This window comes from Dreissena polymorpha, chromosome 3 (genome assembly GCF_020536995.1).
Source record: "Dreissena polymorpha isolate Duluth1 chromosome 3, UMN_Dpol_1.0, whole genome shotgun sequence".
Lineage (NCBI taxonomy): Eukaryota > Metazoa > Mollusca > Bivalvia > Myida > Dreissenidae > Dreissena > Dreissena polymorpha.
The window spans coordinates 24,847,368-24,865,748 of NC_068357.1; the positions used below are offsets into that span (position 1 = coordinate 24,847,368).

At 35.7% G+C, this 18,381-nt stretch overlaps 1 protein-coding gene across 1 annotated transcript in view; it reads right to left on the reverse strand.

The window, feature by feature from the left end:
- The window catches only part of LOC127873332 (inositol-tetrakisphosphate 1-kinase-like), a 54,941-nt gene that overhangs the window by 28,792 nt on the left and 7,768 nt on the right, over positions 1-18,381 (reverse strand). Inside the window, exon 2 of the mRNA XM_052417175.1 lies at positions 16,317-16,341. Coding sequence (XP_052273135.1) covers positions 16,317-16,341 — 25 coding nt within the window. The remainder of the gene's footprint in view (positions 1-16,316; positions 16,342-18,381) is intronic.

Sequence of the window (18,381 nt, forward strand, 5' to 3'; positions counted from 1 at the left end):
AATCACACATTACACTAACTAGATCAACCTACATGTAATGGCAAAATTTTATGTAAATATGAGTGGGTACAAAAAAGAAAAATACACCACTTCCTGACATGGACATTTCCACATGATTAGTTGTGAGAATTAATTTACAAAACTGACTTTTTCTGCAACAAAATACTTTTAATTCCTATTTTTATAGTTGAACATGACATTTATTGTCAATCTTTATTTGTTTTTTAATTGATTTACATAAAAGGCCATAATAAATGTAACAATATTTTTGGTTTAAACCAAAAAATTATCACAGTTATTTTCATTAAGTAACATATGTTACATAATTTATTGTTAATGTTGCCTTTGAAATAGTTTACACAGGGTTGTTTTCATTTGTCGGTATCCAAGTTTGTATCTATCTCTATAAGGAAATAAGCAATAAGCAATTTTTATAGAAACTACACTGATCAATTATTGAACACATAATTTTATGACGCACTATAGATATGCACTCATGGACGACCCATATCCACAAGATGAATATGGATCTATTGAAGAGAAGACACAGATGCCACTGTCATAGGAAAACAGGCCTTATGCAACTGTTTTTAGACCAGCTTCACAGGATAAGCCACTTATAAATAATAAAAAATTGCAAGGGAAAACAGACAAGATTTCATGTAACTATTGGGTTTTATGTTGTTTAGAAACTGTAATCATAGTCAAGGGAAAACTGACAAGATTTCATGTAACTATTGGGTTTTATGTTGTTTAGAAACTGTAATCATAGTCAAACTGTAGATGTAAACCTGAAACATATTTTGTTTAGAAAAACTAGAAATGGCGCGGCAGAGGCCGAGGCATATCCCCACGCCACATGTTTGACCCAGGGGCGCCCCAGGGTTGGTAATGGGGCCATGCATAGTTGAGATTGACCGTATTGTCATAAGAGAAGTTCAGTATCAATTTGAAGTGAATCGGTGTAGAAATGAAGAAATTATAGTGAAAGGCAATTTGGAGTGGGTGTGGCCTATGTGGGCGGGGCGCCCCAGGGTTGGTATTGGGGCAGTGCATAGTTGAGATTGACCGTATTGTCATAAGGTAAGTTCAGGATCAATTTGAAGTGAATCGGTGTAGAAATGAAGAAATTATAGTAAAAGGCAATTTTGGGTGGGTGTGGTCTATGTGGGCGGGGCGCCCCAGGGTTGGTTATTGGGCCATGCATAGTTGAGATTGAATGTATTGTCATAAGAGAGGTTCAGTATCAATTTGAAGTGAGTGTAGAAATGAAGACATTATAGTAAAAGGCAATTTTGGGTGGGTGAGGTCTATGTGGGCAGGGCGACCCAGGGTTGGTAATGGGCCCATGCATGGTTGAGATTGACCTTTAATGTCATAAGAGAGGTTCATCATCAATTTGAAGTAAATCGTTGTAGAAATGAAGAAGTTAATGTAAAACAACCTAAAACAAGAAATGTGTTTGTCAGAAACACTATGTCCCTTTCTGCGCTGCTTTGAAGCTATATTTTTGACCTTTGACCTTTAAGGATGACCTTGACCTTCACCTTTCACCACTCAAAATGTGCAGCTTCATGAGATACACATGCATGCCATATATCAAGTTGTTATCTTCAATATTGCAAAAGTTATGGCAAATGTTAAAGTTTGACGCAAACACACAAACAAACCAACAAACCAACAGACAGGGCAAAAACAATATGTCCCCCACTATAGTGGTAGGGGACATAAAAAAAGTGAAAATCTCTGACCTGGCCCCACCTCAACCCCCATAACTTTTGATCCAGGGGTCAGATCAAAATTCCAAATAGTGCAGGGTCGCACATATGCTCATAGCTACCATGTGTGTAAGTTTTAAGGTTCTAGTGCTAATAGTGTAGGAGGAGATAGTGGCCAGGACGGACGGGCGGACAGACGGCGGTGATAACCACAATATCCCTACGCTTTTCAAAAATAAATTATTTGTTGTTCATAAATAAGTATTTAAGTAAAGTGAAATTTTTTTAATTATGGAAGAAACGCAAAACAAGAGTACAAATGGTTTTTTAAGTTTTTACATATTTTTTGTAATTTGGTTGTATATACTTGTATACATATATTACGAATTAAATAAAGTCATTGAAACAGGGGAAAAAAGATTTCATAGTCTAATTTTTGTCTGAAGCGTTTATGAACATAATAGATTCCAGTTTGAGGACTATTTCCCAATGCGTAAACCTGCGTATTCAAACACGTGCAATATTTTACTTCCCATGAGCAGCAAATCAGACGTTACTTGTTCATAACATTTAGTTCCCAAGGCTAACAAATCAGATCAAACTGGTTTCTACCAATGACTGGTATTGAACTAAGTTGCAGCAGTGTGTGGGCTATCATTGATCGATGACTGGTTATTGGTGAACAATTTTCAGTACAATTTGCCCTGACTGACTTACAATAAGTGACAGCCGCCCGTAAAGGGACTTGTTCATAGTTTGATACATTGACAAAATAAAAAAAAAATTATTCAGATTTGCAAATTTTCATTTTAGATATATTATTTGCAAGGAAACAATTATATTGAACATGTACCATGCTCTAAAATGTCCATTATATGCATCTTTTGACAATTTAAAGCCCTGAAAACCATTAAGCGTTACCAACGTCTAATGATTGACAAATTTGGCCAATTTGGTTGTTATTGTCATCTTTTGTGAGATCCCGAGGGTTGCATATATAAAGTGTAAAGTACGTTTTTCATTATTGTAGCATGGATGGCCTAGAGGTTTAACCTCTAGACTTTTGCTCAAACGGTATGTGGTTAGAGTCTAGGTTTTAATTACCTTTTTTTTCTTTCTTTAATTTCATTCCTTATTTGTACTGGAGCTTTCTAGTTCCCATGTTTACATTGATCAATTTAAAGCATTTAAGACAAACTTCAAAACATGCCAAATCTGAACAAGTCCCTTTCAATACATGTATATGTCAAATATGAACAGCTATGTTCATAATTATGGAAACAATAAGTTTTTTTGCCATTTACTACCAACCAATAAATTGTATTCAGCACAATGCAGTGTTTAAATTATTTCCTATATTAGTAAGAGTTTCACATATAAGAAAGGAATATTAAAGATTCATCGTAAGAAACTGCTACTTCACGATGTATTATTCATGTTCACAGTTCTGTCTCACTTCATCTATGTCTCTGTGTGTTTGCTTCAGTTTATCAATAGGAACTCATATGACTCATGTCATGGAAAAATGGGTCTTATGCCATTTGCGGCAACGCTTGCTTCGATGTTTCCCTGTACACTAAAATCATGCAAGTTTCAAGAATCTAATTAGCGAACCTGGTAGCTCCTCATCAGACTGAGCGGATCCTCATGTGCCTGTTACTAACTCCCAAGGTAGAATTTAAAAGGACAAATGTTCTGACCGTTAAAAAAAAAAAGACTATAGAGTTCACAATACTTTAATTTAATTTTATCCAGTTTCTTATCCCTCATTAAAGGTGTCAAATTTGCCCGAGATATTATTGAGACAAATGTTCTGTCTAGTTTCATTAAGATTTGGCAAGATTACCATTTTCCTTTGAAGTGTTAACAAGCTTTTTAATTTAACCTAGTGACTTAGTGTTTGACCCCACCTGACCAAGTTACAAACTTTGCTGAAATATCATTGGGAAAAATGCTCTGACCAAGTTTCATGAAGGTTGGGCAATAAATGCACCATCTAGAGTGTCACAAGGCAAATATTGAGAGGCACAACGGATGACAGACACAGCACAACTGAAGGTGATCATAAAAGCTCAACATCAAAACATTGACCCAAAAGGACTAAATGTTAAGTACTGATAATAATGGCAAAATTCAACAAAAAACTTAAAATCAATCTTGACACTTTTTTATCAGCAGCTTACCAAGCAATTTAACTGACTCATTCAACACTGCTATCACGTAAACATACAGTGCTTTTAAATGATCTACCTTAGCCAGACTGGCGTGTGGGAGAAAAGAACACAAGATAGAAACAGAAAGATGTACTTTATGTGGTTTCCACATTAAGCTAATAAGAATCTATCAATAAAACAAGATGCAGAGGCTCATTTAGTGTCATGCAAAGAGAACTTATACCACAATAACACAATCATGGCTTTTTTTCTTGATTTGTTTAAAGCAAGTCTTAAAGCAAATCTTTAAGTAAGGCAGTTATGTTCATGTTATCGAGCTCCCTCACATCAGCAGGTGAAGGCAGATTTCAGTTATAACAGCTATAGTAAACAACATCTTTGAGAAGTAACTAGTTAACTAATACATTTTATAAAAAAACAAAAAAACTGGTTTGACTGTTAATCAATTAAAAATCAACAAGCAAATATGTTTAATTTATATCCCCCGAAAAAAAAAATGTGAAAGACAAACGGACAGACTGAAGGGCAATGTCTATTGTACATCCCTCCGCTTTTGGCAGGGGACAAAATATATATAATAGGAGACTATTTCCTGTATTAATTGTTAATAGATTCTGCATTATTTTTTCTATAAAGTCATTAACATACACTTTAAGCAAAAATTTACTAACCAAGGTGATCAAGAGGGAATAAAGACATTCATCCCAGTTTAAGACATCATCATGATGTGCACAAGTAAGAACATAACGCTTAGTAACACCATAATAACCAAAAAAGTTACGTACCCCTCTTAAAACACAATCAAAAGAAATGCACTCATCCTATGATGTTATGAAAATACCTCCAATTTTAAAAGCAGTTGCTTACAGCTGACCAGAAGGTTTTCAAAAATGTCCATATCAACAGCGGGGCTCTTTAAATAAACCTTGCAAATGGACAAACAGGAAATGACTTTTGACCTTGTAGACCTTGACCTTTGAGCAAGGAGAACAGGCAAAACCATGTCAGCAAGTGGGCCTTTGTTGAAAGTTATTTTCAAATTGCTTGATCAATTATTAAATAGCACAACGGTCCTGTAGATCAAGTTCCAACATTTTCCATGCCGCTACTTGTGGTAATCCTACTTTTCTTGTATCAAAGTATGGTTCGTAAAATAAACATTATGTATTTATCAGTTTTTCCTTTATCTGATATAACTGGGTTTTTTTTTTTGCCGAATTGTGAAAAGTACCAGTACCAGCCCAATTGGGAAAAAATGCGCGAAAAAAAAAAAAAAAATGTGAAAATTTGCGTCTTGAAGTCTTCACATTGGGATATTGATGTATTTGCCTATTTGCTCCCAAATACTTAACAAGAGCTCCGCATAGCGGGTGCCACGCTTGGCTACGGTGCAGTTTTGAACAAGGGCTGTTTGTAAAACATGCATGCCCCCATATGGGCTGTCAGTTGTAGTGGCAGCCTTTGTGTGAATACGTTTTTTGTCACTGTGACTTTGACCTTTGACCTAGTGACCTGAAAATCAATAGAGGTCATCTGCCAGTCATGATCAATGTACCTATGAAGTTTCATGATTATAGGCCTAATAATTCTTGAGTTATCATCAGGAAACCATTTTACTGTTTCGAGTCACTGTGACCTTGACCTTTGACCTAGTGACCTGAAAATTAATAGGGGTCATCTGCCAGTCATGATCGATGTACCTATGAAGTTTCATGATTCTAGGCCTAAGCGTTCTTGAGTTATCATCCGGAAACTATTTTACTGTTTCAAGTCACTGTGACCTTGACCTTTTTACCTAGTGACATGAAATCAATAGGGGTCATCTGCCAGTCATGATCAATGTTCTTATGAAGTTTCATGATCCTAAGCGTAAGCATTCTTGAGTTATCATCCGGAAACCATTTCACTGTTTAGAGTCACTGTGACCTTGACCTTTGACCTAGTGACCTGAAAATACATAGGGGTCATTTGTCAGTCATGATCAATGTACCTATCAAGTTTCATGATCCTGGGCCAAAGCATTCTTCAGTTAACATCTGGAAACCATTTTACTATTTCGAGTCACTGTGACCTTAACCTTTGACCTAATGACCTGATAATCAATAGGGGTCATCTGCCAGTCATGATCAATGTACTTATGAAGTTTCATGATCCTAGGCCTAAGCGTTCTTGAGTTATCATCCGGAAACCATCAGGTGGACGGACATACCAACATGTGCAAAACAATATACCCCCTCTTCTTCGAAGGGGGGCATAATAAATGAAAACTTGTCAGATTTTTTTTTTTATAGAGGTCACAGTGACCTTGACCTTTGACCTAGTGACCCCAAAATGGGTGTGGCGTGTAACTCATCAAGGTGCATCTACATATTAAGTTTCAAAGTTGTAGGTGGAAGCACTTTGATTTTAGAGCCAATGTTAAGGTTTTAGCACGACGCGGACAGCGGACGTCAGACGGCGGACGACATGACGAGCTGGCTATGACAATACCTCTCCGAAAACAACGAGATAAAAAATGATAACTAAGTAATGTTTAGTTGTCAATATTATATTTTATTATGTTCAAGCCATAGAGCTGCAAAGGGAAACTAACAAAATGCTGCATTTGATTTAATAAAAAAAAATTTGGAAACCTTGAACTAGGAATTTTTTGGACATCAATTGAGAAATGTGCAGTTGTTTTTTCCGCAATTGGGAAAGTGCCGTTTTCCAGTACTTTGTAAAGAAAGAAAAAAATTGCTGGATATGACAATTTACTTTATTGTGTTTATAATTAAATAAAAAAGATTCCCCGTCATGTCATTATCATTTAAATTCTCTCCTCAATAATAAAATATGTTATGAACAAGAGATGTGTTCGTCAGAAACACAATGCCCCCTATTGCGCCGCTTTGAATTAAACAAAAAAAAATTACCTTGAAGGATGACCTTGACTTTGAACTTCCACCACTCAAAATGTGCAGATTCATGAGAACGCCGGTTTGAATTTTTATATATATTTTTTTTAACCTTTGACCTTGAAGGATGACCTTGAACTTCCACCACTCAAAATGTGCAGCTTCATGAGAACGCCGTTTTGAATTTTTTTTTTTTTTAACCTTTGACCTTGAAGGATGACCTTGACCTTGAACTTCCACCACTCAAAATGTGCAGCTTCATGAGATACACATGCATGCCAAGTACCAAGTTTCTAAATATCAAGTTCCTATCTTCAATAATGCAAAAGTAATGGCCAACGTTAAAGTTTTTTTTCGGACAGACGGACAGACTGACATACACACATACTGACTGACGGACAGTTTAACTGCTATATGCCACCCTACCGGGGGCATAAAAATATTCACTTGTCCTACCGGAAAACCAGCCATAATATTCACCTTTTCCTGCACCAAAAAAATTATCAGGAAAATTGGACAATTAAAATGTTCATACCCTGAAATTTGCAGTTTGCATAAGATTTCATAACTTTTTGAAGCCTCAATTAAATGTAGTCCTATATCATTTGATTCTTCACAATAATGCAATGTTCAGAAATATAATTGTTTTTACTATGATAGTAAAGTGAAAGTGCATGTAAAAGCCGAAAACATGCACAGTGACTTATACTTCCTACTTATACATGTATCTTTTGAGTTTTTACATCCACATATAAACCATTTCTATTAATTATCACATATGGATTTCATGGGACCAGAATTACTTTGGTGCTTCCGTGTAGTCATCATCATGCGACAGTCATATGAAGTTTCACAGCATTAAGGCAAATTTATTTTCCAGATAAAGTACAATTGTGCCTGGATATTCATCAATAATTCCGAATGTATAAAGTGACTATTCAAGCCCTCCAAAATAAATGAAATCAGAGAAACTAATATAAAATGTTAAACACCAAGATTTCAACATTGATCTTCTTGACCTGATTATTCCCTTGATTGCCATGCCAGACATTAAAGAGTACTTTCCTTAGAGTGTCATGCCCTGATTTGGAGCACAACTCCATGGGATAGCTAGTTACCAATAATCAATTGTACTTGCAAACACTTGCTGGGAAAATGACACCTTGATATTCACCATTTCTTGTACTATATTCACCTACAATATCATCAAGGCTGTATCTAGTAATCTTTGTAATAAGAATGTCTGGATTTCCAAATTACTTATTTTTGTAATTTACTGAAAACTGCAACCAAATCATAAAACAAGGGCTGTTTGTAAAACATGCATGCCCCCCATATGGGCTGTCAGTTTTAGTGGCAGCCATTGTGTGAATACGTTTTTTGTCACTGTGACCTTGACCTTTGACCTAGTGACCTGAAAATCAATAGGGGTCATCTGCGAGTCATGAACAATGTACCTATGAAGTTTCATGATCCTAGGCGTAAGCGTTCTTGAGTTATCATCCGGAAACCATTTTACTGTGTCAAAGTCACTGTGACCTTGACCTTTGACCTAGTGACCTGAAAGTCAATAGGGGTCATCTGTGAGTCATGATCAATGTACCTATGAAGTTTCATGATCCTAGGCGTAAGCGTTCTTGAGTTATCATCCGGAAACCATTTTTCTTAGTTGAGTCACCGTGACCTTGACCTTTGACCACGTGACCTAAAAGTCAATAGGGGTCATCTGCGAGTCATGATCAATGTACCTATGAAGTTTCATGATCCTAGGCATAAGCGTTCTTGAGTTATCATCCAGAAACCGTTTTACTATTTCGGGTCACCGTGACCTTGACCTTTGACCTATGGACCTGAAAATCTATTGGGGTCATCTGCAAGTCATGATCAATGAACCTATAAAGTTTCATGATCCTTGGCATCAGCGTTCTTGAGTTATCATCCAGAAACCATTTTACTGTTTCAGGTCACTGTGACCTTGACCTATGACCTAGTGACCTGAAAACCAATAGGGGTCATCTGCGAGTCATGATCAATGTACCTATGAAGTTTCATGATCCTTGGCATAAGCGTTCTTGAGCTATCATCCAGAAACCATTTTACTATTTCGGGTCACCGTGACCTTGACCTTTGACCTAGTGACCTGAAAATCAATAGGGGTCATCTGCGAGTCATGAGCAATGTACCTATGAAGTTTCATGATCCTAGGCATAAGCGTTCTTGAGTTATCATCCGGAAACCATTTCACTTTTTCGGGTCACCGTTACCTTGACCTTTGACCTAGTGACCTCAAAATCAATAGGGGTCATCTGTGAGTCATGATCAAGGAACCTATGAAGTTTCATGATCCTACGCCTAAGCGTTCTTGAGTTATCATCCGGAAACCATCTGGTGGACAGACATAAGGACGGACGGATGGACGGACATACGGACCGACATGTGCAAAACAATATACCCCTCTTCTTCGAAGGGGGACATAATAACACAGATTGGAAATGTCATATAATGTTTTATGGTGATATTGTTGTTTTTCCATCAGAAAAACTTTTCTTTTCTAGGAAACAACCCTGTGAAAACATTGTATGATGAAAATCGATGGCTGCCTAAATGTCTGCCAAGGCCAAGTAAACAGTGCTGACTACTATGGAGTACATGTAGATTTAAGTCCCAAACCCTGGACTATAAGCTCCATCAGCTGGCAGGTATGAGTATGGCGTTTTAAATATTGTGTTCTGGTTAAAGGGATCTTTTCACGCTTTGGTAAATTGACAAAATTGAAAAAAGTTGTTTCAGATTCGTAAGTTTTCGTTTTAGTTATGATATTTGTGAGGAAACAGTAATACTGAACATTAACCATGCTCTAATATAGCCATTATATGCATCTTTTGACGATTTTAAAACCTAAAAATTATAAAGCGTTGCAACGCGAAACGATTGAATAATTTGGAGAGTTCTGTTTTTGTCGTTAAATTTTGTGAAACTACGAAGATTGCTTATATATGGTATAAAATACGTCAAGAATGTGTACCGGTATATAAACCGTCGCAAAGTTGCAGAACTACAAAATGTATATGTACAGTTCAGTATTCCGGAACGTGATTTATGCATGTTCAGATGGAAAACCTTGTCTTGATTGGACGTCCATTGCATCATAACTTTAAATAGCAACATTACCGGATGTTTACTCGACAGTTTAGAAAAATGATAACCGCATGTGATAATGCAATTCTGTAACACTTAAAACGTCATTTTAAGCATTAATTTAATCGTGTCTCGTAAAAACGCGTATATATCAGGTAATAGATGGGGTAGTAGAGAGTATTATGCCAAACGGTGCCGGCTTTAGTTATACCACTTAGCAGGTATATAGATGTTAAAAACAAATTAAATATTCGTCTCATTTTTTCTTTGAAAACGCCAAATCGGATATCTCGAACTCTCGTTATCTCGATATTTTTTCTTGTTCCCGCCGACTTCAAGATAACGAGAGTGGACTGTTTTATAATTATTTTGAGATAAAAGATATTCGAGTAACTCGATTTATATCACGTACACTTCTGACTAGTTATAAATAGATACAGGTGACAAACGATTCTGAAAGCTGACTCCAGTAGGAAATTCCAACATTACTGTCAACCTTCATGTACCTGTCTTTAAGTTTGTAAATTCATTCATGCGTTTCAATTTAGAAAAACTTTGTATCTCAAATTTGAGAAGGGAATGAACATTTAAGTTTGAAGTTTCCATTACTTCGATTTATCCGTCTTCGGCACAGCCAGAGTCAAGTGTACTCTACATGATGTGGAGACAAATTGCGTGTAAATGACTTGTTTCAATAATGTCAAAGTATGAATTATTTAAAACGAAATCCACTCACTCATCCCATGTTATTTCAAAATACGAATGAAAATCTTAAAACTGTTTTTGAGATCAAAATATCTGATAGTTCTATCGAGTATGGTCAATGAGTAACGTCCACATCTCATCATGCCAATTTTCATTGCCTCAGCCGATGGCTTGAGCATAATTTTATTTTCGCAGCCGATGTCATGATCATCTAATAAGTAGCCGCAGCCGTTGTCTTAAGCCGTTTTTCCAACCCCACTCGAATTTTAACGTTGATAAAAATGTTTTGTGTTCATGTGGGATGCTATAATTTGGAATAACCGAAGAGAAATGATATTGAAATATTTCAATAAAATGTTGTTCATATTTATCTTTGGTCTAAATCCTGTGTAATTAGAGTTTAACAGAAAGAGTGGTGATTTTTGTTTGATTTTTAACCACATTCTAACGAATTTCTTTAGTAGTAAGCAGCTACGAAGGTAAGGATAACGTTCACAAAGTCATTCTTACTTTGCCTCTCAAAGAACACACGCAAATCTGCTCAATTCAATGCTTAAAATATATAAAGAATAGGGAAATACTTACACTCTGCTTTTACCCAACATGTATACACTTCGGCAGCTGATGGATGAACCGCAGACGATGCGTTAGTCGATTGCACGGTGTGATTATAATTAAAACCACAGGTTCAAGGAATAAAGATTCTCATTTCAATACATTTTATAATAGAGACATTGTTAAAGTGCAGGGCTCAACATTAACCTAAAAACTAACTTGCCCTGCCGGGCAAGTACATAGAATATCTACTTGCCCTGAACATAAAGTCACTTGCCCAAAAATGAAATATCACATTAACTTTAAACCTTACGTTTTTGAATATCGATCAAAATGATACACCACAAAACCTTTTTTATTTTTGCACATTTAACAAAATGATTACAGCAATTGAAGTCTAAATTAAATGCTCTTTGTTCTTTTTTGCACTTGCCCAGGCGGACAACTAGATTAGAAAATAACTTGCCCGGACCCAACTTTTACTTGCCAGGGGCAATAGGACAACCGTTAATGTTGAGCCCTGAAGTGAGGGTTGATTTGCCTTCTGTTAATTATGTAAGTAACAGTACAATGAGTTCATGTATTGTCACTGGTTTATATTGTTTGCATTGACATAAATTATATATGTTAAGATTGCATTCAATTTTATTTGTGTTGGAAAAGTGTTGCTATGCTGAGAATTTTGTGCAAAGTTTGATTGCCTTAAAAGTGTGATCATTGTACAATAATGGTATTTATGATAATGTTATATAGGAAAGCACATTTTGTAGAGGTACATGTACATAGTATTACTATAATAGGAAGAAATCCGTTTAGTGTTTTTGTATAGTAAAAGTAGTTGAAATATAATTTCCTGTTATACTTATAGTAAGTGACTTTGTTGACCAAGCTCTAAAGATTCCTTTTATAACTGAGAAAGTTGAAGGATTTTTTTTCCAAAATAAAACATTCCATTTGGCTTCAGTCAGTCAGAACATAACTGAAATGTATGAATTGATATTTTCTTCTTGTCTCATACGTGCAAATATCTCACCTCCTACAAAAATGATCTAATCTGATTGGTATAGAGCGGTCACGTGCTGATGGTGTATTTTCCATACACCCCGAGTAATTTCCATACACCCCGAGTAATCAAGTAGTCGGTTTGTTGAGATATAATCGTTACACAGTTAGTACCTGATGGTGTATGGGATATACACCCTCAGTACTTTCATACCATACACAAGCTTTGCCTTTGTATGGTATGAAATTACTGAGGGTGTATATCCCATACACCATCAGTTACTAACAGTGTAACTAATAATAACAGAAAACATGCATAGGAAATGTGATAAGTACAGTAATATGTATTGATTCGTAAAGTGTATAAACATGTAATAATGCATTACAATTTTATTCATATGTATGCAATACACCAAGTAATATATTAAAAACATAACAACAAACAATTTAGATTTTGGATGATCTATGCATGTAGCTCAGCTCAGCCTAAGCCTTTAATTGTAAAACAACACAAAACATAATCTAAAACCAAGTGAACTATGGTAAATATTACTCATACATTTCATAGACAACTGAAATCAAGAAACTTTGTGCACCACAATCCAGTTGTAAAGAAATTGCTCAAATCCGCCAATGGCTGTAGTAAATAATGTCAGTGACAGCAATAAAAGAGGTCTGTCTTCTAATCTGCCAATGGCTGTAGTAAATAATGTCAGTGACAGCAATAAAAAAAGTCTGTCTTCTTCTAGCCTAGTAATTCATGTAAAATTCTTAGCTTTTATGTAATGGCATGTAATACCGTTATATCTAATATCCACCCACAAGGCAATTCAACTATGAGAATGAATCGTATTACTGTTAAACTTAACCTTTGAATACTCAGAGGGTTGTGAACAAGATTGATAATCAGATGATAAATGTTGTATGTTAACCTTTGGACAGTATAAATCTTCAAAATGTATGTAAATTGTACAAGTATTATGACTTTAAATAAAAATGGGTGATATTTTGGAAATTTCACACGCCTACAGCCGGTATTACAACCGGGCAGGCTACGCCTACAGCCGGTATTACAACCGGGCAGGCTAATCTGAGTTGGTAAGTCTGTTAGACTGGCAAATACAAGGATTCCAAGTTTGATTCCTGGCCATGCCACATAGCTTGGGAGCAGAAAATGGTCACGAAAATGTTTTATGAAATAAATCACTCACAATCAGCTCGTCAAAATTTGTGACAGGAATTATGGTTGAATTAACACCAATACTGCATATCACTTACAGCAGCTGCACTCTTAAGCAGAGAAAATATCATAGTAAAGTACTATTACTTCCCTCCCACAGGTCATAGAACTTGAGTACATCTCAACAGTCTGTGTTACCAGGCCAAGGTTCTTGTCACAATTACCATACTTTCTAAAGAATGTGCTTCCCTACAAAGTGACAAACTCTCTTCTCAGTCAAATTGTTTTGTCATTAAGTGCCTATAGTGGTATGCCTGTGGATTTATTGCAGTTAGAGTACTGTAGTCATGCTTTTTTTACCTCTGAGAAGTAATCTTTCCCAAAACTTTTTCTCTTATGGTACTTTCTTAATATTACAAGACATTAATATGACATGCAGGTTTCTTTTATAACATACCGGTAAATTATAGGTTAATAATTACGTTAAAAACTGGAATATCTCCAGGTTTTTTCAAACATTTGCAAGGAGCTTTGCCAAAAATAATACTACAACTACAGACTGCTGACGCTTAATACTCAGATATTGATGTTTATCTTTTAATCATGGCCATTTTTATACACAGTCCGATCTGAGAACAGCAGTCAGTCAAGAGAAATGGTAAAAGTGACCCTTGTAGACAGGTGACTGTTGTTCTTAGTGTCCACTTTAAGAGGATTTGTCAGTTGGTAGTATTGCTATGTTGTTAACCCACCCACTCATTTGCACAATGTTATGTAACCAAAGGCTTATTGCCTATAAATTAGTACAACTAAATTATTTCTAGTTAATAATACAAATTAATATTTTTATGAGTTTATCAACAGTTTTTTTTTAAATCATTCTTTGAGACCCGCCGAAAAACAGCCCTTTCCCCTCAGATTTTTTTTCCCTCAGCAGGTCAATTTTCCCCTAGATTAATTCCGCCCTCCTCAAAAAAAAACAAAAAAAAACTTTAAATATACAGGGCCTTCAATCTATCAAATCTGCGGCCGAATTTCGGCAGCAGTCCCCCACCTGAAAAGTAAACTTTTCCCCTTTTGGGGGGGAAAAATCCCCCTGAAATAATTAATTTTTATTATTTTTTTTTTAATAAGATGTGTCTCATGATTATTATATCTCAATTCTATTTCAATTTAATCTTGTCAAACATACAAAATTATGAAAAATGAAATGAATATAGTGCAAACATGTACAAATGTAATAATGAGAGAGTAAGAAACAAGAGATGTGTTTGTCGGAAACACAATGCCCCCTTGCGCCGCTTTGAAGCCATCTATTCAACCTTTGACCTTGAAGGAAGACCTTGACCTTTCACCACTCAAAAATGTGCAGCTCCATGAGATACGCATGCATTTTAAATATCTAGTTGCGATCTTCAATATTGCAAAATTTGACCTTTGACCTTGACCTTGATAGATGACCTTTTCCTTTCACCACTCAATATGTGCAGCTCCATGAGATACATATGCATGCCAAATATAAAGTTGCTATCTTCAATATTTAAAAAGTTAAGGCCAATGATAAAGTTTTCGGACTGACGGAATATTTGACCTTGAAGGATGACCTTGACCTTCACCTTTCACCACTCATAATGTTCAGCTCCAGGAGATACACATGCATGCCAAATATAATAGTGAAAAAGTTATGGCCAATGTTAAAGTTTTCGGACAGACTGACAGACGCCATATATTAGACATTTGACCTTGAAGGTTGACTTTGACCTTCACCCTTCACCACTCAAAATGTGCAGCTCCATGAGATACACATGCATGCCAAATATCAAGCTGCTATATTAAATATTGAAAAAGTTATGACCATTAAAGTGTTCGGACGGACGGACAGACTGACTGACCGACAGTTTAACTGCTATATGCCACCCTATGGGGGGCATAAAAAATTCCCCCAAAAGCGAAACGCCGCGAAAATTCCTCCTCATGAGGGTAGCGACCCGCTTCCCCTTAAATGGATTGGGGGCCCTGATATATTATAAGTTAACCTGATCCAGTGTAGAAAATAGAAAAATATTGCATAATTAAATTATCTGTTGCCTTGAATTTGTTTTAAAAAGAGTAAGTTGTTAAATTGATAATTTGAGACCTTCCTTATATTCCCGAAAATCCGGTGTTTTGCGCGATTTTTCTCCCCGCAAAAAAGGCCAGGCCCTTTCCAAAAGTCAGAGAAACAAGAGATGTGTTTGTCAGAAACACCCCTCTATTGTGCCGCTTCTTTTTTTTTACCTTTGACCTTGAAGGATGAATTTGACCTTTCACCACTCAAAATGTGCAGCTTCATGAGATACACATGCATGCCAAATATCAAGTTGCTATCATCAATATTGCAAAAGTTATGAGCAAGGTTAAAGTTTTGGGACACACACATACAATGACTGACTGACACAGTGACAGACAGACAGGCAAAAAACAATATAACCCCGATCTTTCGATTTGGGGGCATAAAAACCTGATCAACGATAATATTCGTGTTTACTTTTGCATCTTGTTCATTCAGTAAATCCTACAGTCTAGTCTGTATTACGCTCACGTGAAGATATTTTCAAATAACAGTGAGGCTTATCAGGGGCACCACATTCAGCTTTTAAGGATTTTTCAAAGGAAGTCTCTCTCTGATGAAATTTCAGTGTAGGCGGAAAGTGTTGTCCCTGATCTTACCTAGAACGATACTTGACATGACTTGCATGCATTAAGCCCTATTTTCACAGAGAAAGGCTCATTTCACTGAAGTTTGACCCTGTTAGGAACATAAAGTTGAAAAAATAAAGTATAGCATCAGATTCAGCTTTCTTCATTTGTTGTTTTTATCTCCTGGCTGGGTTCTATCTGGGACAGTGTTGAAGATGGTATATATTTTTATGCCGATGTTGTTGATTCATGAGTACTAAAGACTTACCTTGAGAAGTTCCACTCCAGCATTCCTGTAATAGAGAAACCAAAGCATTCAGTGAGTAATCAGTAAGCATTTCATCAAAATTATTGTTCTTAGCATTTCACCAAAACCTGGGGCTAAAACTACAATAATTAAGACATATTTTAACAAATTCACACTAATTTCAGACAAATATTTTAAATTTCGTTTTGAAAACAATGTTTAAAGTTTGGATTCAAAATCAAAATAAGTGTAAACTGACATTGAAAATCAATTTGTAGTTGTCAAGAAGAAGCTGACATAAATTGTGGGCATCTTAATAGAAAGCCAATTAAAAAGACAATTACAATTAATTTTCTAAATACTGTGAAACCATTATTATTCGTCCGACATTAATTTTCGCCTTTTTCGTCATTCGACCGATGGACGAATTCAAGATCCTAACGAACAATCATGTCCCATATTTGAAACAAATAAGACTGAATTACCGTAGGCATGAGGCATTTAACTCCAGCGTAATCCACGCATATACACAGGGCTCGAAATTAACACTCGCACACTCGCAAAATGCGAGAAAAAAAGATTGCAAGGTAAGTTATAAGCCACTAGTATTTTTTGCAAATAAAGAAATAGTGAAAAAAAACGAGTTATATTGCTTTATGCGTTCGACGGCGTGAACGCTAAACCGTTGGTCAATTTTTTGAACGTCCGAATACCCATATGCGGAAGCGCGCACCTTGTTTGTTGACTGGTATACTTATAATACAGATACACAGATGGTGTTGATACAAAGAACATGAAACAGTCGACTATTCACACTCAAGTTAAATCCGGTTTTGACACAAAGGTGTGTTCAATATACAGTGTACTGACAACTGACATTTCCTGTAAAACGCGAATGCAATAAGGCTGTATCACCTCTCTTTCCCCAGCACGATTTTTTCGCAACCACGTATAACATGTATTACAAACAAATCGGACGTTTTTTTTCAAAACCAGAAATGGACGAATTTAAGAGCGGACGAAATAGTCATATTTTTTAAAAGGGCGAAATTTTGTGCCGACGAAAATAAATGGTTTCACAGTAGTTTTCAAGACTCTAAAATAATTGAAACTCTCAGCAATCTAATAATGTGACTTTAAGCAACAGAAAAACATCACTCCTATTAAAATCATTCTTTGGTTAATGCTTTTTCTAAACACAACATATTTTATTATGAATCAAATAGGCTTTAAAACGCTTAAATCTGCAAAACAAGCATGCTTGATAATTTAGCATTGGAAATGAAATGAAGAACAAACAAGCTAAAAGTTATAAAATCAGGGCTCTACATTAACAGTTGTCCTATTGCCCCTGACAAGTAAAAGTTTGGTCCGGGAAAGTTATTTTTTAATCTAGTCGTACGCCCAGGCAAGTTCAAAAAAGAACAAAGAGCATTAAATTTAGACTAAATAAGACTTTAATTGCTGTAATCATTTTGTTAAATGTGCAAAAATAAAAAAAGGTTTTGTGGTGTATCATTTTGATCTTTATTAAAAAATATGAGGTATACAGTTAAATGTGATATTTCAAATTAAGCATAGGCTCATGAGTTCAAACAGGCCAACCAGAGCAATACAAACAAATTGTAATACATTTGGGTGAACAACATTTGCTAGAAAAAGACATGTCTGACACCACAGCCTATTGTGACAGTAAATTGTAGTTCAGTTCAATAACTACATGTAAGCTTGATATGGTGACAACCGTCACAACATGCCAACACAGAGAACTAGATTTAAGCAGTTTTAACTCAGCTCTATCTATCAGCGGTATATATGGTATATAATCTATAAACTGCATTACAAATCTCTGGCTGGTATCCAAAACATATCAAAATATTATCATGTAACTATGTTGAGCTACTTATAATGAAGAACTCTCAACTGTTAAAACATGTACATGAACTGTCTTTCTAAATCCACGCACATGTAGCCAGAAAATAAATAACACTATCTTACAAAACCAACAGTGAAGAGTTATATTATACTTATAAATGTTGAACTTGTGACAGCTGTGGGCGTGTATTTACAATTTTGTCTGAAGTGA